At 40.6% G+C, this 24,039-nt stretch overlaps 1 protein-coding gene across 4 annotated transcripts in view; it reads right to left on the bottom strand.

Moving 5' to 3' along the window:
- Positions 1-21,870, bottom strand: part of kcnip3b (Kv channel interacting protein 3b, calsenilin) — a 49,855-nt gene extending 27,985 nt beyond the window's left edge. For 2 of the 4 annotated variants that reach the window (XM_032579067.1, XM_032579068.1), the window contains exons 1-2: positions 21,726-21,870; positions 7,638-7,812 (exon numbers count right to left, since the gene is read on the bottom strand). In XM_032579067.1, the coding sequence (XP_032434958.1) occupies positions 7,638-7,812; positions 21,726-21,836 (286 nt within the window). In that variant the 5' untranslated portion in view covers positions 21,837-21,870. Of the gene's footprint in view, positions 1-7,637; positions 7,813-17,603; positions 17,622-21,725 lie in introns of those variants that run through there. The other 2 variants (XM_032579069.1, XM_032579072.1) reach the window with 2 other exon arrangements.
- Positions 21,871-24,039: the final 2,169 nt, after the last annotated feature.

Genomic DNA, 24,039 nt, shown 5'->3' with positions numbered 1-24,039 from the left:
TCTGTCTCATGAATCCACCTGATCTGAAGTTCAAAGCAGCGTAATTAGAGCAGAAACTTTGGGAAACTTGCTCTTCATCCAACTTCTAAATATTTACCTCTTCCTTTCTTTCATGCTGAAGGCAGAATCCAGCTAATGAACCAGTGGAGACCCAACGCAACCAGAGCTGGGCTCAATTATGGAGATTTAAACTGGGAGGACAGACAATGCAGAGAAGCCAAACTTGTCAGGAAGCAAAATAAAACAATTTTCCCTCAGCGGGGAGCATCCATCATCAACTCCTGTCTCCTGCTGTCTCCCTGAAGAGGTGGTGTAAACAGTGGAGCCTGAGGCGTCCTCACCTGTCTCTGCACGTCACACCAAGGGAGAAACTGGGACAATGGGAAACAGCAGGAGATTTGCACCAGAAAGAACAGGACTGGCGGTGAAAACAAAAAAATAAAGACAGGATGAACGGGGAACCAGGAAGAGAAACATTGAGTGTTGATCTGGTAGACTGATGAGAAGACGTGTTTGGGAGGATTGGGACAAGACTGGAAAGCTAATAACATCATTGATTTACCTGTGTTTTTTCTCTAAACTTTTCATGATAATAAAAAAGGAATATTTTTTGTCATACCTATAACTGAGTAGACCGCTTTCAACATTTACATATCTAAAGCCATGAAGGAAGTACTTAAACTCTCAAAAGTACAAATACAACACAGTCAATGTTATTAGTAAAATATTATCTAAGTGGTTCTCAAATGTAACGATTTTCAGATCCAAACAACAAAAACTATGAAACCTTACTTGCTTGTATATTTTTGGATAAGAAATATTATTCTCCATAATGTATTGATAAAACCCCTTAGCAAACTGTTAAAATAATAATGTTGAACATCGTTTCACATAAATCAGTCTCTTTGGAATTTTGCTTTGGTTTTGTGATTTTTTTTTGCAATCAAAATCACTAATTTTGTTGTGCTACTTTAGAAATAATTGCAAGAAATTTTGTAATATTTACGCTTATATTTGACAGTAAATGTGACTTTTTTACTCATCGTATCGATCTCGAACTTTAACTTGAAATCAAGCTAGGTTGAGGCAGAAGTGGAGTAAAAGTTTAGAAATACTGCCACCTTCAGGTCGCAGTCAGTATCATTTAAACCAAATGTTTTTGACCATTTTTGCAGAAAATTTGCAAGAAACTCACAATTATGCATCTTCACAAAAACGTGTGGGGATCTGTTGATTTTGCATGAATTTCCACAATTGCAGAATCATGAAAAACTCAAGGGAGTTACTGATGTAATTTGGCAGTATGCAGAAGGAACTGTTAAAATAATATTCTAATGCCTCCCTCTAAAGTCTGGAGGGCCACATAAGAAGCCACCAGGGGCCAGATTTGGCCCCTGGGCCTTGAGTTTGACATCTGTGTCTTAAAAGGATTTGCCATCTTTGGCCGTCCAGGTAAGGTCACTCTGGTTTAGTGATAAAATCTGAAAAAGGAATATAAAACTGTGCCAGATCTGTGCTGATGTGTAGAAGAGCAACAACAGTCAAGATTAAAATCAAGACGTCTTAAGGAAGGAGATTCTGTTTCTGTGTGCAGGATGCCTACGATTAAATAAATCCTTAATCACCTTCACTTGTCTTTATCACACATTTTGGCCAGCGTTTATGGATTTGGTTGTCTTATCTTCTCTTTAAGATTTTCAATAAAGATTGAACTGCTGCGTAGATGTAGGAAGGTGTATGCCAACAAAGTTCACAGCTTTAGTCATCACCCATTTGACAGCACAGAGTCTGAATGTGCTGCTAAAAGCTTCTTCCACATGAAGAAACATCAGGACAAACCAGAGGGAGCGTGGAGAAGGAAAACACCAAATGTCTCCTTTTGATTCGCTGACCTGTGAGGGGTTTGCCTCCAGGCCTCCTGCAGTGAGCATAGCCTCTAAAATTAGCAGTTTTAGTTAAAAACACCACAAAACACCACAAATACAGCTCTGGGAAAACATAAAAGACCACTTAAAATAATCAGTTTATCTGATTTTACTTTTTATAGGTATATGTTTGAGGGAAATGAACATTGTTCTTTTACTTTATGGACTACTGATAACATGTCTCAGAAATTCCAAGCAAAAATGTTGTATTTATTTGCAGAAAATGAGAAAAAAAATTATATTTTCTCATTAATTGAGTGCTTTCTGACCTCAAATAATGCAAAGAAAACAAGATCAAACTCATTTAGTAACAACAACACTAATGTTTTAACTCAGGAAGAGTTCAGAAATGAATATTTGGTGGAATAACCAGGAGGTGTTCAGTCGGGTTCAGTGCAGTGGGCTCTTAATTTTTTCCATATGTATAGGTGCTACTTTATGCAAAACCTGAGCTTCTGTAGCGCCCTCTGGTGCTCAAATGCGTGAATAGTCAAATAGTTGATGAGAAAATTAAGCTTTTACGCCCTTTTATTAGTAAGAAAAAATGAAATCTAGTTTATTAGATCCCATCCGTTTCTGAACACTGCCAACAAATTTAACTATCTGTAGCTATCTCCTGTCTTGAGAACAGATGTAACAGATCCTCCAGTACTAATTGCAAAAAATGGTCCAAATATCATCTGCATATGATCCAATTTTTGCTACTTCCATCCATCCATCCATCTTCTTCCGCTTATCCGAGGTCGGGTCGCGGGGGTAGCAGCTTCAGAAGGGAGGCCCAGACTTCCCTCTCCCCAGCCACTTCTTCTAGCTCCTCCGGGGGAATCCCGAGGCGTTCCCAGGCCAGCCGAGAGACATAGTCCCTCCAGCGTGTCCTGGGTCTTCCCCGGGGCCTCCTCCCGGTGGGACGTGCCCGGAACACCTCACCAGGGAGGCGTCTAGGAGGCATCCTGACCAGATGCCCGAGCCACCTCAACTGGCTCCTCTCGATGTGAAGGAGCAGCGGCTCTACTCTGAGTCCCTCCCGGATGACTGAGCTTCTCACCCTATCTCTAAGGGAGAGCCCAGCCACCCTACGGAGAAAACCCATTTCGGCCGCTTGTATCCGCGATCTCGTTCTTTCGGTCATGACCCAAAGCTCATGACCATAGATGAGGGTGGGAACGTAGATCGACCGGTAAATCGAGAGCTTCGCTTTTTGGCTCAGCTCTCTCTTCACCACGACGGACCGGTACAGCGCCCGCTTGACAGCAGACGCTGCGCCAATCCGCCTGTCGATCTCCCGCTCCCTTCTTCCCCCATTCGTGAACAAGATCCCGAGATACTTAAACTCCTCCACTTGGGGCAGGACACCCCCCCTGACCCGGAGAAGGCACTCTACCCTTTTCCGGCTCAAGACCATGGCCTCGGATTTGGAGGCACTGATCCTCATCCCGGCCGCGTCACACTCGGCTGCGAACCGCTCCAGCGAGAGCTGCAGATCACGATCTGATGAAGCCAAAAGGACCACATCGTCTGCAAAAAGCAGAGATGAGATCCTAAGGCCACCAAATCGGATCCCCTCAACACCTTGGCTGCGCCTAGAAATTCTGTCCATGAAAGTGATGAACAGAATCGGTGACAAAGGGCAGCCCTGGCGGAGTCCAACTCTCACCGGAAACGAGCCCGACTTACTGCCGGCAATGCGGACCAGACTCTGACACCGGTCATACAGGGACCTGACAGCCCGTATCAAAGGGCCCGGTACCCCATACTCCCGGAGAACCCCCCACAGGGCTCCCCGAGGGACACGGTCGAACGCCTTCTCCAGGTCCACAAAACACATGTAGACTGGTTGGGCGAACTCCCATGCACCCTCCAGGACCCTGCCGAGGGTGTAGAGCTGGTCCAGCGTTCCACGACCAGGACGAAAACCACACTGCTCTTCCTGAATCCGAGGTTCGACTATCCGACGGACCCTCCTCTCCAGGACCCCTGAATAGACCTTGCCAGGGAGGCTTAAGAGTGTGACCCCTCTATAATTGGAGCACACCCTCCGGTCCCCCTTTTTGAACAGGGGGACCACCACCCCAGTCTGCCAATCCAGGGGAACTGCCCCCGATGTCCATGCGACATTGCAGAGTCGCGTCAACCAACACAACCCTACAACATCCAGAGCCTTAAGGAACTCCGGGCGGATCTCATCCACCCCCGGGGCCCTGCCACCGAGGAGCTTTTTAACCACCTCGGCGACCTCGTCCCCAGAGATTGGAGAGCCCAACCCAGAGTCCCCAGGCTCCGCTTCCTCAGTGGAAGGCATGTTGGTGGGATTGAGGAGGTCTTCGAAGTACTCTGCCCACCGGCCCACAACGTCCCGAGTAGAGGTCAGCAGCACACCATCCCCACTATAAACAGTGTTGGTGCTGCACCGCTTCCCCCCCCTGAGACGCCGGATGGTGGACCAGAATCGCCTCGAAGCCGTACGGAAGTCTTTCTCCATGGCCTCTCCAAACTCCTCCCACGCCCGGGTTTTTGCCTCAGCAACCGCCCGAGCCGCATGCCGCTTCGCCCGCCGGTACCCATCAGCTGCTTCCGGAGTCCCACAGGCCAAAAAGGCCCGATAGGACTCCTTCTTCAGCCTGACGGCATCCCTCACCGAAGGTGTCCACCAGCGGGTTCGAGGGTTGCCGCCGCGACAGGCACCGACAACCTTGCGGCCACAGCTCCGATCGGCCGCCTCGACAATGGAGGCACGGAACACGGTCCACTCAGACTCCATGTCCCCCACCTCCCCCGGGACGTGTTCGAAGTTTTGCCGGAGATGGGAGTTAAAGCTCCGTCTCACAGGGGATTCCGCCAGACGTTCCCAGCAGACCCTCACAACACGTTTGGGCCTGCCAGGTCTGACCGGCTTTCGCCCCCACCACCGGAGCCAACTCACCACCAGGTAGTGGTCAGTGGACAGCTCCGCACCTCTCTTCACCCGAGTGTCCAAGACATACGGCCGCAGATCCGATGAAACGATGACAAAGTCGATCATCGAACTGCGGCCTAGGGTGTCCTGGTGCCAAGTGCACATATGGACACCCTTATGCTTGAACATGGTGTTCGTTATGGACAATCCATGGCGAGCACAGAAGTCCAGCAACAGAACACCGCTCGAGTTCAGGTCGGGCGGGCCGTTCCTCCCAACCACGCCCCTCCAGGTCTCACTGTCATTGCCCACGTGAGCGTTGAAGTCCCCCAGCAGAACAAGGGAGTCCCCAGGAGGAGCACTCTCCAGTACCCCCTCTAAGGACTCCAAAAAGGGTGGGTAATCTGAACTGTCGTTCGGCCCGTAAGCACAAACGACAGTCAGAACCCGTCCCCCCACCCGTAGGCGGAGGGATGCTACCCTCTCGTTCACCGGGGTAAACCCCAACGTACAGGCGCCGAGATGGGGAGCAACAAGTATGCCCACTCCTGCCCGACGCCTCTCACCCTGGGCAACTCCAGAGTGGAAGTATGTCCAGCCCCTCTCAAGGAGACTGGTTCCAGAACCAGAGCCGTGCGTCGAGGTGAGACCGACTATTTCTAGCCGGAACCTCTCGACCTCACGCACTAGCTCCGGCTCCTTCCCCACCAGAGAGGTGACATTCCACGTCCCAAGAGCCAGTTTCTGCAACCGAGGATCGGACCGCCAGGGTCCCCTCCCTCTGCTGCCACCCATCCCACACTGCACCCGACCCCTTTGGCCCCTCCCACGGGTGGTGGGCCCATGGGAGGGGGGGCCCATGTTTCCTCTTCGGGCTGAGCCCGGCCGGGCTCCATGGGTAAAAGCCCGGCCACCAGACGCTCGCCATCGTGCCCCCCCTCCAGGCCTGGCTCCAGAGTGGGGCCCCGGTGACCCGCGTCCGGGCGAGGGAACACCAAGTCCAAAGTTTTCCTTCATCATTGGGGTCTTTGGGCTGCTCTTTGTCTGGTCCCTCACCTAGGACCTGTCTGCCTTGGGTGACCCTACCAGGGGCATGAAGCCCCAGACAGCATAGCTCCTAGGATCATTGGGACACTCAAACCCCTCCACCACGATAAGGTGGCAGCCCATGGAGGATTTTTGCTACTTCTCTTCTTCAAATCTTGTGCTGCATAAACCTCACATCCTGCATTTTATCAGAGTGGGTCGTTTTCTTCCTCATTGGTTTGACCTCTTCACACCGAAACCACCAAACATCACCGCCGCCTTTCCTCTGATGCACAGCTTTGTTTCAGAGAAGCTATTTTTAGCTGCTTGCCATTATCGAGTCGAGGGTTTTGACGACTGCCAACACTCTGTCTCCGTTTCCTCTGCACTGCTGACCTGAGGAAACAGAGTTCACCTCTCCTTCTAAAGTCCTGCTGTTATCCTACAACACTGAACAAATTTTTCTCAATCTGGAAACAAAGAGGAGCAGAATGGAGCAGAACACAAATGTCCTTTGTAATAAGAAAATTGTGAGGGAAACAGAGAAAGAAATGGTAGCTTAATCTAAAAAAATCTACAAAAAATTAGAAATTTCTGAGTTTGAAAAGTTAAAAATGAGTAGAAAACATTCAGAATGTTTTTTTGTTGAAAAAAATTATAAAGACAAGTTTTTTCTAAAACATTTCTGAGATTAAGTTCAAAATTTTAGAGTTTTTTTGGCAGAAATTTACTTCTCTTTTTATTTTTATTTTCTATATGCCATGTCCCTAATATGCATCTCAGCAATTTAAACAACGTGACATAAAAAGGTCCAGGCAGAAGCACAAGGCTTATAATTACACTAAACTACCCCGTCATAAATCACAACAATTATATAAAAAATTAAAAGTATATCACTTCTTATATAAAATTACTAAACAGAAACATAAAAGGAAAGAAAACAACTCAAAACAGCAACAAAAAAAACACAATTTAAAATTATTTGCCTTTGTAATCATCAAATATTTTCTTTTATATATATTTTTGAAAACTCATAAGTTCATGCTTTCATCATTTCTTAATTTATTTCCAATGACAGAAAAATTCATTTTATTGATCTATTTGTTTAGTCCTTTGAATGCCATTTTTACTGTTCTCTAAAAGATTATTATAATACTCGACATTCAGTTTTCTCATTACAGAAGTATTTTTATATTGTTTATACTTGTTCTCACTTTCAGTAGTTCTTATTTTCATGAATTTCTTGTACGAAAGGTTTTTCTTTTTATATACTCTCCGTCATCCCAGACTTTTCAGTGTATTTTTCTTTAAACCAACACTTTCTAATGGGGCAATATTTACTATGCAGCTCAGAAAACTTAAATAAAAAGCATCATAGCCCTGTGTCTTAAACATATGCTTCAGGAACTGTTCGGTTACATCTAATAATTTTATCACAGTAATGTCAAAAAAAAAAGTCTAATTCAGAATAATCTTCTGATTTGTTTAGTTTCAGGGATAGAAAGTGTGTCTGTTTGTGTCAACAGCAGAAAGGACCAGCCTGAATCCAAAAGAGGAAGATGTGTAGAGAATGCTAATGCTCTCCCAGCACATCTGATAGATGAGAGTGTGCAGCTCAATGATCTCCAGATACTTGACCCTGAGGTTTTCTGCCAGACACAATAAGTCAGAGGAGCCCACAGGGTCTCCATCCATCCGATCGAGTCGACAATCAATCCGAACACGCTCCATGCGACCAGCTGCTGTGGATTCATTCGTGTCAGTCAGCTCTCTTTCCCGCTACGTTTCCTCACCTTTGTCCTGTGGCTGCGTGCTGGCGATGATCCATTTCACCAGGCAGCACTTCATCAGAGCTTTCCTGGAGAACCTCGGCTTCTGCCACTTCCCAGAGTTCTTCACCCGGCCCGGCGCTGGATCCACGCCGTTCGCATCTCCCAGAAGGCTGCCGTCCACCATCTTGCCGTCCGCCTGGGTGGAGGAGAGGAAAGAGGGAAATTCAGATCAACGCAGAAACCTAGGAGGACTAATTTACACAAAGCAGAAAAAGAAATCTGTTTCTTATTAGGTTTTGTGATTTTATATTTTACATAATTCTTTAATTGCTTTGTGAAACATAAAGGTTATGCTTCCTTGGACAGGTTAGGATAGGTCTATGGGCTAAATAAAACATGTCCATTACATTTTTTTGCACAAAATTATTCTTAAATAATATGTTAGTTTGTTTAGATGAGTAGATTTTGAGCTCCTTTCAGTTTGAGCTGTTTTAGAGTCTCTTGTCACTTTAAATCCAAATAAGCTGCTGCTGGCCAACTCAATATTTACATTCTCATGTGAAAATGGCTGCCCTTAAATAACCATACATCTTTGAAAAGCATTAGTAGAGCCTCCTGCACTACCATCCAGAAACCAAGTGGTAAGCCAACAGCAAACCATTTGTGTTTTCCAGCAGCCATTGTACAGAGCATGAAGCGGTGAAACCAGCTGACCAAACGTCCTTGAGTTCTGTTTGGGTTGCTCAGTGACAGGCAGAGCTCAGCTGGGGTTGCTAGGTAACGGCACTGTGCCTTCTGAATTTGATTTAAAATTCAGGAGGTATTTGAAACAGCTTATTTTCCAGAAACCAAAAAACGGCTGGGTGTTTTTTAAGCTCTTGGGCGACTTTTTGGAAGACGTTAAGACAAAAATAGAAGTGCAAAAATGTGCAAAACGTGAATTTTGCCTAATAAGTTTCCTTGAAGTTTGTCTGCATTTTCTTGTTTTTTAAATAGTGACAAACCTTCACAAGATTGTAAGAAACAAAACACTTTTCCACTCAGTTGTACTTCAGGTACTGAACTTAAAATGAGTGAAAAGTCAAGATAATTTCAACAGATTTGCTGCTTGGATGTGAAACACAAACATTTAAATCATGACTTCTGCATAGTTTTGCATATAAACTCTACATCAAAACTGGACCTTTTTACTGCCGTTGAAGAGAAACGGAACAGCGGTGCAACAAAAATGGGCAATAATCAGAACGTTTGAGGAAAATAAACCTTAAAAACACTGATAACAAGAGACTGTTTTCTTCATCTCAGCTAAATCTGTGAGGATCTTTAAATGTTTTTTCTACAGTATTTTCATGCAACACCAGCCCATTGCAGCTCATTCATATTCTCTATTTCTTCCCTTTCTTCAGAGAAGACAAAACTTTTCAGTTTCTCATTTTCTAATCTGAACACTGATTTGGTCTGGTGAGAGTGACCTGAACTTTCCAGAAGCTACATTCAGCCGCTCCTGCTGAGATCGTGCAAAGCAAACACATTTATTCAGAGAGATGGAAGATGAAAGAGGGGGAACACAGAGCAAACAGCAGCTCTGTTTGTTCTGCTGGAAGGAGAGGAAATAAAAGGATGATTGAGGAGAAGCGAACGATGGAGGCGGGAGGACGAAAACGAACACAAACGCAAACAGTGGGGATGTTTAATGGCTATTTGATCCCTCGGGAGTCCGATCATGCAAATGCCTTTCTGGAAGGTAGAGAGAGAAAAAGTAATAGGATGCTGGAAGGTTTCTTGAAGAACCAAAGTCAATTCGCATAATGAATTGCTGAGTGTCAGAGGATGGTAAGACATAGGAGGCGAAGGATTCGTTTTGATGGAGGAATACATCCTGGACTACTTCTGTGCAGCTTTGACGACGTGAAAAATGAAGAAAATCAGAGGAAAATGCAAAAAAACAAAATTGCATCAACATTCAGTGTCTTCTAAAAATTTTTTTACGAGTATCACATTAGAAGCACAATGTTTTATGCGACACATATTACGTGGTATTCAACTATCATGTTAAATCCCAATAAAGCACACAGATGTTTGTGATTTTAACGTCTAAAAATGTGAAAAACTTTGAGCTATGTGAATATTGTAGAAGCCAGTATAAATAACACAAACAGACAGAGCTGAACTGACTCATAACGCAGCGACAGCGCATCAAATTGGAAAGAGACGGCTGAAAATACGCCGTTTAGCCACTAATCTAATAAAGTGCTTCAAGCGGAGGGGAGTAATCTGAAAGCACATCAAAACTCACTTCTTTGAAGGATTAAATGAAAAGCCAGAATAGTTTCTGATGCGACTTTTCTGTGAAACTCGCGGACAGACGCAGTGTAAACAAAAGAAAATTCAAAGCTGCATCAGTTGTTTATTCACGGGCTGCTGGACACGGCGGAGTTCTCCCAGTCACGGCTCACATGCTCCCATTTGAAGTATCTCTCCTGCTCCTTAATGCTCCGGCTGGCCCTGACCTGCGGCTAGAGAGTCAGAACATCAGCCTCTGAAACGCACACTAACTCACAGCCACCCCCGGCCCATAAGGCAGAACAAACAGCCGTGGCTCTCCGAGCAAACAGAGCAGAGACACATTAATATCCTCAGCTATAAATTATTAAGGATCAGCTGCCGAATAAATGTTTGTTTACATGAAGCATAAACTTCGGCCGCATTACGTGATGCTACTCAAAACACAGAGATGTTTTGAGTTGATCTAAAAAACGAAACTACACTGCAAAAACACAAATACTACCAAGTAGTTTTGGTCTAATTCCTAACACACCCGAAACAAAACTAACTTTTTCAGGTAGATATAGTAGCTTATTTTAAGTCAATAACTCCTTCATATTGATGAAAAAAAACTTGTTCTATTGGCAGATTATTTCCCTTCCAACAAGACATTTTCCCCATGTTATAAATGAAATAATCTGCTACGTAACAAGTATTTTTTCATCAATATGAAGGAATTATTGACTTAAAGCAAGCTACTTTAACTTGCTGAAAAGTTACTCGTAAGTTAGTTTTGTCTTATTTCATTTTGCACTAGAAACCAGAATTACATGGTAAGATTTTCTGTTTTTGCAGTGTAAAGATATAGGCTAAACTTCCCAGTCTTTACTGAGAGGTTAACAAACTCCAGAATCAATATTTACTGTGGGAAAACTTTGCCAATGAAGCATGCAGCCCAATATGTCAGAGCCTGAGGGAAAGCCACCGAAAATACCACGAGAATCTGAACTTGACCTGCTTTTGAACATTTTGATCTGTTTTTAGCTCTTTACTGGCCTGCCCAATCAACCTGATATAATCTTGCTGGATGGTTTATTTGCTCCTGACTCCGAGGCGTCTCCTCATGTGGTGATCTATTTACGTAATTCGAGGTTGATCATTGAACCATTTTTAATGCGACTCCTCCATTGAGGTCAGTCAACCAGGAGAGACCCTAAGGATGTTTTCACACCTGAGAGTCCAGTAGACTCTGACTGATAGGAGACCAAAGCTGAAACATTGGTTACATTTTCAGGTTTGTTGTCTCCACAGTTGGGTAGTAATTACATTTGCAGTTACATTAACTTGAGTAACTTTTATGAAAGGATGTACTTTTAGGAGTATTTTTACTACACTTTACTTCTAACTTTTACTTAAGTAATTTTATTATGACGTATTTCTACTCTTACTTGAGTAAAATGTCTGGACTTTCTACCCACTGAATAAAGAACAAACATGTTTTAACCAAAATTCACCAGACCCAGACACACACCTGCAGTTTTTGTTAAAGTTTCATAAGTTTTATATTTAAATAAACTGATTTGTAAACATTATTTTTTTACTAAATTTTGTTATTTTTAGCTACTTATATGAATTATTGTCATTTTGGTCCATAAAATACCAAAATGTCCACTTCACTTTATATTTTTGTCCGTCTGATGATGTAATTTCTAAATATTAAATTATCTAATAGTTACCTGAATTTTTACAAAATACTTTTTTACTCTTACTTGAGTACAATTCTTGGGTATCTGCCTGATTATCCAAATGGTAAAACATTTGTAGAAACAATAAAAGAAGTCAAATGGACTTCTACTTTAGGAAATGATATTATCTAGATATCTACATCACCAAAGTTAATTTCTCTCAAAATCTAAAAAAAAAAGAAGTTTGCATTTCTGAACGTTAAATCCTGACGGCTTTTAATATTGGCTAATACGCTAAGGGCTTATGATGAGCATATGACATGTCCTGCTCACACAAAACAGTGTGAAACATAACATATATTTATATAATATAATATAAATGTAAAATAAGACAAAGTGAAATCTAGAGCCTTGTTGCCAAAATGCTTTGTTCAGTTTCCATTAAAGAAACTGTGAGATTACAGCAGTTAAGGGAATCCAAGAGGCTTAAAATACTGGCAGAGAGTCTAGCTGACATAAAAACGACAGGCAGGCAGAGATTTGTAGTCATGTAATGTAATATTAGTAGAGTGCTGTTTTCATTAATAAGTAATAACAGATCAATCAGGTCACAGAGGAGAAACGTCCCCTTGTCTGTCTGATGTTTGACTCATAATTTTCTTTTTCTTCCCCTCAGATTGACACAAACTCAACGTTCAATCTGTTCTTTGTCACAGCATCTGTATGCTTTTTTATATTGAAAGTATATTCCACACTGATGCCAGATACAATTCATGTTGTTGGTCATTATTCCAGTTGTTGTGCCTTTTCATGTGCATTTTACAATAGGTTTTAATTAATTCATTGCCTTTTTTTTCTAGATATTGAGATCAGTTTTTTTGGAGATGAATCAACAGTCGTCAGCACTAATCCCCTCACCGGTTTCATTGCCGGACCATCTATCATTCCCAGCTTCTCCCTGTTCATCAGATTCAACTATTGTTCTCAAAAATACAAAGAACCAGGAGACGGACCTTTGGACTGCAACTCTTCTTCCAAGATTCATGCTCCAGAAATGGTTAAGTGTTAATATAACTGAAACTCATCATCTCTGTAATTGAGGCTTGTTGTTATAGTTGTAGCTAAAATGTATTCCTTTGTTCCATTTTTCATTGTTTATGTTTCTGTTTGTTACGATCCAGAGGCCAATACTGGCTGTCTTGGAGACTCAGGACTGTCCAACGCATGAGGAGCACGTAGGTGTCCCTGGCCAAACTTCACGGACAGCCCAGCAACCCGAAGACAGTTTTTAGTGAACAGCTTTTGGTGGGGAGTGCAGAGAGGATCTGTCAAAATTAACAGAAACAAACTGGGTAAGAAGTTATGGTACTGCATTTATCTGTATGTACTGTACTGTAATGTCCAGCAAGTTAAAAGAAAATTTACTATATCTTGTTACATAAACTGCATGCATTGATAAAGGCTGCACTTTCACCACCTAGTAATTGAAGAAAAATGTATAAAGCATACTGTTTTTTGCATTGACCAGCTGGCAGACCCTTTGATGAGCAATGAAAGTGACATGTTCATCATGAAAGCATGTACATTATTCCACGTTGTTACATATTTTATAATTATGGTGGATGTTTTGAAATAGATGCTTAAATGAAATTCGCAGGTCGGGATTCAGACCCAGGATCTTCTTGCTGCAAAGCAACAGTGCTAGCAACTGGAGTAGCTTTAGAGACGTATGCTATTTGGTTTTCCATTTCAAAACAAAATTTGCAAAAACAAAACAACCATGCTTTTTTTTGTTGGTTTGTTTTTCTGTTATTAAAACCTGAAGGAAAAAAACAAAACAAATTCTAATGACTAGAAATCCACAGCGTTTGATCTTTGCTTCAGCTACCTAAATCCAAAATAAAATATATAGTTTTTGTTTAGCAATGAATGCTGACACCAAAGAAGAAGAGTTTGTTCACGGTAAGAATATTAGTTTCAACTGAATGAAACTTTTAGTTAAACTTTGGAGATGTTTGACCTTCCAAACTGTCACAATTTGAGGTGTAAAGTACAAAACTTGGCTTGTTGGACTGGAAAAACCTTTTTTCTGCTCTCAGTTCGATCAGATCGATCTGTCGTGAAAATCAGAGACGCTCTAATTGATCCACTGGGTTACATTTAACAAAACCCAGACTACACACAGAATGGAAAACAACAGCCATTTCATTAGCACCTCACATTAATATTTATTATGTCTCTTCCCTCTGGATGTCTGCATATCTCCATCCTCAATTGCTCCATCTCATCACTTCCCCATTCTTTCCAATTTATTTCTCTGTCAATCACTCCTTCTTTTTCTCTCTTCCTCGTAGGCCTTCCTCTCCCACCATAACGTCACCAGAATGCAGGGCAGGTGAAGCAAAGCAGGATCCATGGGAGACTCTGCCTCTGCAAGCATGTGTGTGCTTTAACAATGCAGAAAAATGAGACGAGGAACACAAGGAGGAGCAGCGAGTGACAGAGAGTGACAGGACAAAGGAAGAAGAGCAGCGCACACAGCAGCCAGAAAAAGATAAAAACATTTACACGATCCAGGATCTCCAGCAGTGGTTTTATATCTCTATTGTGTAAGAAATGACGCAACAAAGTTTGCATATTTTGTTGGCACAATGTGTGCAACAACAGCAGATTGAAATGGCTTATTACTAAATAAGCAGCTAGAAATAAAAAGATCCATCCATTCATTGTCTACACAGTGAGCTTCTGCCTCACAGATTACCTCCTACTTAACCCCTCCAGACTAGCGGCAGCAGCAATTAGCAGACACCTGGTGTAACTGAACGTTTGCTGAGCATATCAAACAAACTACTTCTCAGTCCAACGCTCCTAAGAACGGCTGCAAACGGCATAGTAAAGGAGCATTGTTGTGATCAGGAGCTGAAGGCTGAGTGTCAGAAAGAGTAGAAGCTTCTCAAAGAGACAGAGACCCAATTTCCAGGTCTTGTGAAGTTATATTTCTTTTAAAGGGGACTTATGCTAAATAAAAATTTAGTGCATTTTTGTACTTCCATTTGGATCTCCATTGCTTCTAAAAACATCTTAAGCACAAACAAAAAACATCCACCATTTTTTTGCAACAAGTTAATGTGTTTTGGTGTCTGGAAAATGAGCTTTTTCAAATACCTCCCAGTGGTTAAGTCATATTCGACGGGCACTTTGCTGTTACTTAGCAACCCCAGCCAAGCCCACCTGGTCACCTAGCAACCGAAGATGAGTTTAAGGAAATTTGTTCAGCTGGTTTTCACATTAAAAAATACTTTTGAATGTGAAAGTTTAATTTGATTTAATTTCCCTTTAATTTTCCAAAGGGAAATTTAATCAAATTTAATTCGTTTTATGCACTGTACAATGGCTGCTGGAAAAGATTTATTTTTTTGTTTTTGACTTGCCATTCAGAAACCATTTATTGCATTCTGGTTGGTTGTGCAGGAGGCTCTACTCATGTTTTTCAAAGATGATTAATCAATTAGTTACATGTTTAATTAAAATGAACTCCATCATTTTCATTCTGATGATTAATATTTTGTCAAAGGGGAATTTTGTTCATAATCCATTTTATTATGGTGTCCATCGTTTGTGGTTCTTCTTTTCTTTCTAGGTATTGTTTTTGGTTGTGATTTATTTAGCATTTTTAAAATGCCTTCTAGCTCCAGTGTGGAGTGTTCTGCACAAAATTTAAATTTGCTAGTCTTTCAGAAAGGACATTATTATTATGTCACTACCATTATATCATCTGAAAATGGTCTGAAAACAACAAATTTATCGGTTAGCACAATCATTTCTGGGACAATTTATTGTGAAATTTGTAATTGTGAAAGGCACAGGTATACTTGCATTGTTATGCTATTATCATTATTGAAAATCATCTCAAAACGACAATATTATTGTTTATCGGGACAATTTATCAACCAGTCAAAATAGTTATTGTGACAGGCATACATGGAAATCATGACCAATGAAGTTTTTTTTAATGAAGACCAAAAACAAATCAGTCAGTCTTCCACAGAAAAATAGAATCACAGATGCTGGAAGGTGGTTGGAGATAGTCTGATGAAATGTTGGAAATAAGCCACCGTTGGCTCCAGCTTACTGCACATAATTTCAAACAAACCTGTGACCTTTATTTTAAGTTGATATAAATATCATGATTTCTCTATATGTTCTTGTGATGACTCAGAGTTCAGAAACCGGCTGATGGTCGAGAGCCGAGACTATTTGTGTGCTGAGCGATTGGGCCTCTCAGTATGGCTGTCAGTGCGAATCAGCGCAGCGTCTGTGGGAAGATAGCACATCCATATGGACTGCATGCTGTGTGTGTTAGCGTGTGCTCAGCTGTGACGGACACAGAGTGTGTGTTGTATTGATGTGTGAGTCTTCATGGGGAGACAGACTTAATTCTCTGGGGAGGCTCTGAGCTCCGGAGGAGCGACTTTTCAATTAACAACTGTTCCTCCTCTTATCTCTTTAACACACTCACTCAAATCAAATCGCCCTGTTTTAGCTGGTAATTTCTCGTTATATTGGTCATATTTTAAATTCTTTTTAACACAGTTATGTGTTGGAGTGTCGACTTTACAACTTTGTATTGTGTTTTAGACCTTAATATGTATGTATTTTACTTTAAAGAAACATCATTTTTATTTTCTGCAACCAAATTTAATGTAGGTAAAATCTATCATCATTCTTATTTTTGGCAACAGTAGAAAAGTTTGAAATATCTTTTATTTTAATATTTATTTCCAGGCGTTTAAAGATGCTTAAAACAAATTGTAGCCAAACTCGGCAAGAAATAAATCTTAATGTGATTTTTTTTTTTTGCTATTATTTGCAGTAAAGTTTTAGGGTCAGGGTGTCCAAAGTGCAGCTCGGGGGCCATTTATGGGTCTTGCACTGATTTTGTGTGGCCCCTCAGTCAAAATTCAAAAATGGTCAAATATGGCATGCCAGCACAAACAGTTGATTCGGCTGGAAACTTTTGAAATAGATTTTAACATTTAAATCTTAAATTGGAAAATGTTTCTTTCAACAAAAAAAGTTTTGGTCTTTTCTTAATCATGTATTTTTGCTTGATTTGTTCTCATTTGTTTATTTAAGAAAAATGTCAATATGTTATTAAAGTATTTAACAAAATAATTTAGAGAAAATCACAGAAACACCTGAAGACCAGAAGTTTGATGACATATCAAACTTAAATTTAAACGTATCAGTATTGATATCGGTATCGGTAATCGGCGATACGGGTCCTGTAATTATTTGGTATTCATGCTCCTAATGTATTCAAACTTCCTTGAACTTTGTAACTGACAGCCATCTTGGCAGGCAGTTGCTATGGAGTTGCTATGACAACAAACAAGCCACAAGCTTAGAGCCCTCATTCTTAACTAACTTATAAACAATATAAGTACATTACAACTATTACTCAATTACAATTTTTGAGTATTCTGCCCACCTCTGTGTAATACTCAGGTAAATATCAGTGATATTTACTGTAGTAGTTACAAACTAATTAGCAAAAGTGGCTTAGCTAATGTAGCTAATGTAGCTTTTACATGCTACATATTTTCTTTTTGTTGGTCTCATAGCCATGGGTCCGCCATCTTTACCCGTCCGGTTCAGAACTCTGTATTGGATCAATACCAAAATATGCAATATCACACACTCCTACCAAGATGAAAAACAAAAATAAAACTCTGTAATAGTTTATAAACTAAATAGCTTACTAAGTTTCCTGGCAATCTGTTTCTGCTACACCAGACAGCTCTTCCCCAGGTTTGATGTGGATTCTGCTGAGCCCATCCACTTATAGGATAAAGTTACTAGAACTGTTCAATTATTTAATGAGTCTAAATTTGCCAATCACTCCACCTATTTAACAGGTGGGTCACACAGACGAGGTGCCAGCTGCATCACAAAGTTCTTAGGTCCCTGCAGTCAGTCTGTCTGCATGCCGTCACTGATCTGTGACAGAGTGTGGCTCTCCTGAGGAAACATGCACCATTAGGAAAGATCAACCTGAAGCCAGGCATCTGTCAAGAGTGACACAACACTGCAAAAACACAAAATCATAACAACTTTTGTCCAGTTTCTACTGCAAATATTTTCACTTTAAATGAGACAAGTAACTTTTCAGCAAGACATATACACTTCTTTTAAGTTAATCATTCTTAAATATGAAATACAAAAGGTTTTCACTTGTTTAAATGATATATTCTAATTTGAAATGTTATGTTTTCATTAACTCTAAGCAGAAAATCATCAAAATGAATAAATAAAGTATTTTAAACACCAGCCGTACCCTAAGGAAGGCAGTGAAGTCAGTTTTCTTCTGACTGGTACCAATATCAGACCATCACTTTGTTGCAAGAGAGAAAAGAAAATCTGCTATTTCTCTTTCGGTTTTATTCCTGAAGAGACATCTGAGGCAGGGAGCGCAGCTTTTGAACAGAAATTGATGATATTTGTGCAAGGGACATCACGTCACCCCGCCTCTCGCCCGGAACGTGAGCTGGAGAAAGGCACCAGCACTCCTCCTGACCCTTCTAAGGGACAAGGGTGTTAGAAAATGGATGGATGGATGGACATCAAGTCTGAGCTGGAAAATTACTTTGGAGGGAGAGCAGAGCATTTTTGTATGATCTATCTTCCAAGATGTCAAAACTTCCTGCACAGTGCAGGATTTGTCAGAGGCTACCCCCAGAATTTGAACATTGAGCATTTGGAGGATCAGCTGAGGAATCAGAGTAAAATTAATGTTTGTTATATTAATTAGTTATTAAGTTGCCAATATATCTTGTTTCTGTCAATAATCCAATAGAATACGTATATTTGACATCGGGAGGTGTAACAATATTTTCATGGATGAAACCAACATTTGTAGGTTGATATTCAATATATAATTTTCAGTATCACTGTGGCTCTATTTAAAAAGGATCCAACTCAACGTTTACACTCGCAAGTGAAAATGGCTGTGAACAGATGTACAATTATCTGGAAAGCATTAGTAGAGCCTCCTGCACAATCAGCAAAAATGCAGAAAGTGGTTTCTGAATGATAGGTCAACAACAAAACACTTCTCTTTTCCAGCAGCCATTATACAGCGCATACAACGGCAAAACAACGGTAATACAACGGATGTGACTGAACATCCTGCAGCTCGGCTGGGGTTGCTAGGTAACGGTACATGGTTGTGCCCTAACAACTGGGAGATTTTTTAAACATTTCATTTTCCTGACACTGAAAAACATTAACTTATTGCAAAAAAACAGCTGGGAGATTTTTCTAAGCACTTGGGTGTTTATAGAAACAGCAGAGTATAACAACATGCAAAATATAAATTTTGCATAAAAGATCCCCTTTAAAGGAAAGAAAAAGCGACATTAAATAAAAATTATTTAGTTTCCAGCATAAACTGAGTATTTTTCATCCTGAAGATCTAGTGCGTTACTAATGTTTTAAGATGGGGGAAATTCAGCTCTCTGACAGCCTCTCTCATCCCGCTGAAATTGGGTCAGAATGAGAAAACAACTGCTCATTATATTATTTAAAATAACTGAAGTGAGTCAAGCACTGGAAACATGAGGCCCTCAGATGCCTCACAGCGTGATTTAATTCAAACACCTGCATGCTGACAGTCAGCCAGAGGATAAAACTATAAATGTTTCAAGCTTATGATGCAAACTTCTAATAATGACTCCAAACTGCAACTATTTTTAAACTATGATTTACATAATACTGGAAAAAAAAACCTCCACCAGTCAAAACAAATTGAAGTAAAATTACCTGTTGGCTGACTTAGGTGAAGCAGATGAGTATATTTGTGGGTTTACATTAATCAGAAAAATTAAGAGTTTGGGGAATTTAACATAAACATTGTTTAATAGTCTGACATGAAATGATTATACAATAACTAGTACAATTCAATAATAATACAATAATACAAAAACTAAAGGTCAAGACAAAAATAAATATATAGTCTCTTTCTGTGTGCCGGTGCAACTTATAATGTATTCTTACAGCCTTACTTGAACCACGAATGCATTACTAACAGCTGCCTGCATTTATACATATTTAATATATTTTCATGTCTAATAAAAAAACACAAAACTCTTTGAAATTAAATATATAATTTCTTCTGTTACTAAATTACGGACTGATTGTTTACTTGAATACATATCCACTCTGTAGGCATAATTGGGTCTAGTAATATTAGCACAACTTTCTCAGTCTGAGGTTTGTAAAAATTTTAATCTGTGCTCTGAATGCTACACTGGAAATCTCAATCTGACCTCCTTCACATTCTGACTGCTCAGTGCTTCCAATATGATCCTTGCTATTAGCCGAATATTCATCAACAGGCATCTCAGCTGCATTATGACAGGAAGTAGTTGGAAGCCATTTGGCAACAATATAGTCTAAAAGACGTTAAAGAATTGGAGAATGAACACAAACTGGTCAAAATGGACATCTGAGGGAAAGAAAGACAGCAATCCAGAGATTAAAAACCAAAACTGCAAAATAGAACTGCGTGTCGGATACTTCAGGTTTCCTACAGAAAACAGGAAAAACATCCGTCCATCAACCCACCCATGTTGTTTATTTATAGATAATTTAATAATCACTAACCAGGTATTTACAGGGTTCTTACATAATCTGTAAAATTGCCATTCCCAAATTCTCACCACTTAATAAAAAAAAACTTCTATTGAATATTTTAATAACTGATTTTAAAACGGGCTTAAATTGACAGAGACACCTGCAAAGGTTAATCTGGAAATACTTTAAATTTGGACGTAAAAAGTGAGTTGGATCCCTGAAAATAAGAGTTATTCACCTCTCAGTGGTCATAATGTTATGTTGAACTAGGAGTTGGCATTTATAAATTTCATTTATCATGAAATTATTTGATCTATCGTTGCCTTGATAAATTTCAATTAATCAATTAAATAAAAAAAACCTGAAAGTACTGTTGGATTTTTAAAACTATTTTCTCCATTTGTTCTACAAGAGTTTCAATAAATATCAGTAAATTTAAAATATGCATATTTTAAATGCAGTTACTGTGGGCAGCTTTGTGATTTAAATGCCACTTAGTGGCATCAAGAACAGCATTTGTTTTGTGGCATGACTGCTGTGCCATGCAGTCACAGCCATACAATAAATCATAAAGGGTCATCATAATCACTCATAATTTTTATTATCACGATAGAACCACAAGATATTGCGATAAAATTCTAAGTCCATATCGCCCCCATTTTCCGATATGAAATAATTCATCTGTTAGCGATTTATGCACACAAACAAAAGGATTCCGATAAAAAAAGATGCCCGAAATAGCTGCCTCCTTTTAAAAAAAAAAAACAAAAAAAAAACCCCAACAAAACAAACTAAGATGTAATCTGAATCTTGTAACAGGTTGTTCCTGATTTCCATCTCAGAGAGAGAAACCTTCAAAACGGAGATGAAACTCAGCCAGAGTGGATTAACTAGCGGAGCTTTGCGAGGCGCAGGGAATCACTTAGAGCCTTTTTACATTCCAGTCTGCTCGATCCAGACTCTGCTCGTTGTTGGGGACTGATCTCCCAACCTGCTCCCCCGAGCCAGGAGGAAAACACGCACACACATGATTTCAGACACATAATCCCACTCTCTCCCTGCTGCTCGGACGAGGACTGGAGGCGCACATGATACCAGCAGCTTTGAAGACACGCGTGACGCTTGGAATCACGTAGAAAAAGTGGCCACGTTAAAAAAGAAAAGAAAAGAAAAAAGCCTGGACTTAATGAGTGAGAGGAAAAGTCACGGTGATGCCGAGTGACACTTGGTGTCCGCAGGGTTTGCGCTGCGCGCAGAGCGGAGAGTCTCCACCACATGCAGCTTCCAGCTGAGCTGCAATTACATAACTTCACTAAGAAACTCCGCTTTGGGCAAAAACTGGCAGCAAACGAGCTCAAAGAAATCACGGAGGGATGCAGGGACACGACGAAAAGCAGCAAGAAGCCAACAAGTAGCACAAGTGAGCAAATGGAAATTTAACTATTGCATTTTCTGGGATTTTCCGTCTACAACAGACAAGATTTTATTTTATAAAATAAGAATATTAAAAATGTTTGAGACCTACCTGCATGGTGTTTTTTCCAGGAGAGATTCCCGTGGAGAGTGTGTCCTCGTTGCTTGGAGCCTCAACCTGACTGTCGCTCCTCTGGATGCGAAGGAATGTGCGCACACACATTTATCTACGCATACACCCCCCCCCACACACACACACACTCACACACAGGGATTCACGGAGAGGGTGGGGTGCAGCAGGGAGCGGCTACAGAGGACACAACTGGACATCCATATTTTAGAGACGTGGGGAAAGCCACCAAACTGCCTGTGGATTTATTTATCCAACAAGTTAACCTGTAACATCTGGGCAGATGTGCAACATTAACCCTCACAGCTGGACTGGTGCAGCTGTTGCTCTTTAAATGAGATTAATGTGGTACTTTCTCCATCTTTAGAGATTTCCCTCACTATGTGGTGCTCAGTCTTTTATATCACACACTTATTGGCACTTTGCAGCTTAATGGAGGTTAATAAGATCTCACTACGGATTTCATTAAAGACTTCAATATCAGCTTCAGAGACATCATTAGCTAACACTTTTAGGCTACTGGTCGGAATGGTTTTATCTCCAATCCTGGTTGTGTGAGAGAACAAACTGGCTAGCCAGTCTACAGCTCTGGATAACTCAAAGATATACAGCAAAATAAACCAGGAATGTACAAATCAAGTCAGTAAGTGGGTATGCACTACATGCAACACATAGGGGTGCTGCACAAAAGGGGGCGCCAGAACATGGCCGAAAAAAATATTTAGAGTCAAGAATGTGCTTTTCAACCCATTTTAATAGTGTTGTCATAATGGAGAGGCGGAAAAGAAGGTTCTTGGGGCAGAAAACAAAACAAAAAAACAGCAGAGGGATAAGGTTAATGATGTTGTAGGGGTGAAAAAGCTTTAGTCGTTGACAGACAATAGGTGAGTTATGACAGTCTACCAAGAGGAGACTTGTAATTATTCACCTTAAGTTACTGAAATAACAGCTCACTACTGTCTTGTAGTAGAGGTGCAATAATATGTCCACTATAATAATAATATCTGGGCCTTTTTATAATATCAATAATATATCTCAGAAAATCCGTAGCTGTGCTCCTGGCAATGTAGAGTAAACAATAGTGGTTACAGAAGGAGGCCAGGGGACCCAGAGAGAACCCACAACTACAGCAAAAGACCTTGTCACGATTTTGGATGAAGCTGGTAAGAAAGTGTCATTACCCAGAGTGAAACAAGTTTTCTACCAACATGGACTGAAAGGCCGCTCACTGTGAAGGAAGCCATTACTTCATAAACAACATTAAAAATAAGATTACGGTTTGTAAACACAGAGAGACAATGATTACTTTAGGCCTACATTCACACAGCAGGTATTGATGCTCGATTCCAAATTTTTGCTGAAATCCGATTTTATTTTTTGTTGGCATGTCTGAACGATTTACGACCCCAAAGCAATCGCATGCACAGAAAACACAACACTGCTAATGGAAATAATAATGGACGGATCCATTTATGGATCCATCATAGGACTAACATCCAGTTGTTGATCACATATGACTCGTGTTTCCATTGCAGTTTTGCAAAATACGTAACTTCGATTCAGCTGAACAACCATCTCATCTTAGCACAAAAACTATTGATCAAAAAACGTGTTTTTGAATTTAGCATGTTTCCTTTAAGCAAATTTATTTTTGTAATTCCAATTTGGTCATATATATCATACGGTCAAGGGAAAGGCAGCTATTGACACAGGCAGAGTTTCAATTGAATATTGCACGAAATTAGCACAATACCAACAAAGTTTTGGGCACATTCGCAATGGAAACACAGCTACTGACTTCTTTCATTATTGTAATTTTCAGACATTGTTTTCATCCTGATTTCAGTGCAGAATTATGACGCATGTTTCACATCAATAACATAAAAGTTGGATAAAATGCGACACGGCCGCTTTGACTGCAGACGCTTTGAAAACAAACGGATGAATATCCGAATTAGCATCACATACAAAAGTGGTACAGATCAGATCAGAACTGAAGTGGGCCGTTACAGGTGAAAAAGTTGTAAATATGTCGCATATCATGTGCAAAAAAAGGGGATTTTGGTTGCATTTGCCAGCTGTGTGAACAGTAACCTAAATGATGGAGACAGATCTTGTGTTTCAATGAAACTAAGATTGAAATGTTTGGCCATAATGACCATCATTAGAAAAAAAGGGGGGAAAGCTGTAAGCCTGAGAACATCGTCCTAACTGTGATATATGAGGTGTTGCATGGGTGTTTTACTGCAGGAGATAATGGCGCACTCCATAAAATAGATTATTCTTATAGAGAAGG

This window comes from Xiphophorus hellerii, chromosome 12 (genome assembly GCF_003331165.1).
Source record: "Xiphophorus hellerii strain 12219 chromosome 12, Xiphophorus_hellerii-4.1, whole genome shotgun sequence".
NCBI classification, from domain to species: domain Eukaryota; kingdom Metazoa; phylum Chordata; class Actinopteri; order Cyprinodontiformes; family Poeciliidae; genus Xiphophorus; species Xiphophorus hellerii.
The sequence above is the reverse complement of the archived record's forward strand: the minus strand, read 5'-3'. Positions and strand labels throughout refer to the sequence as shown.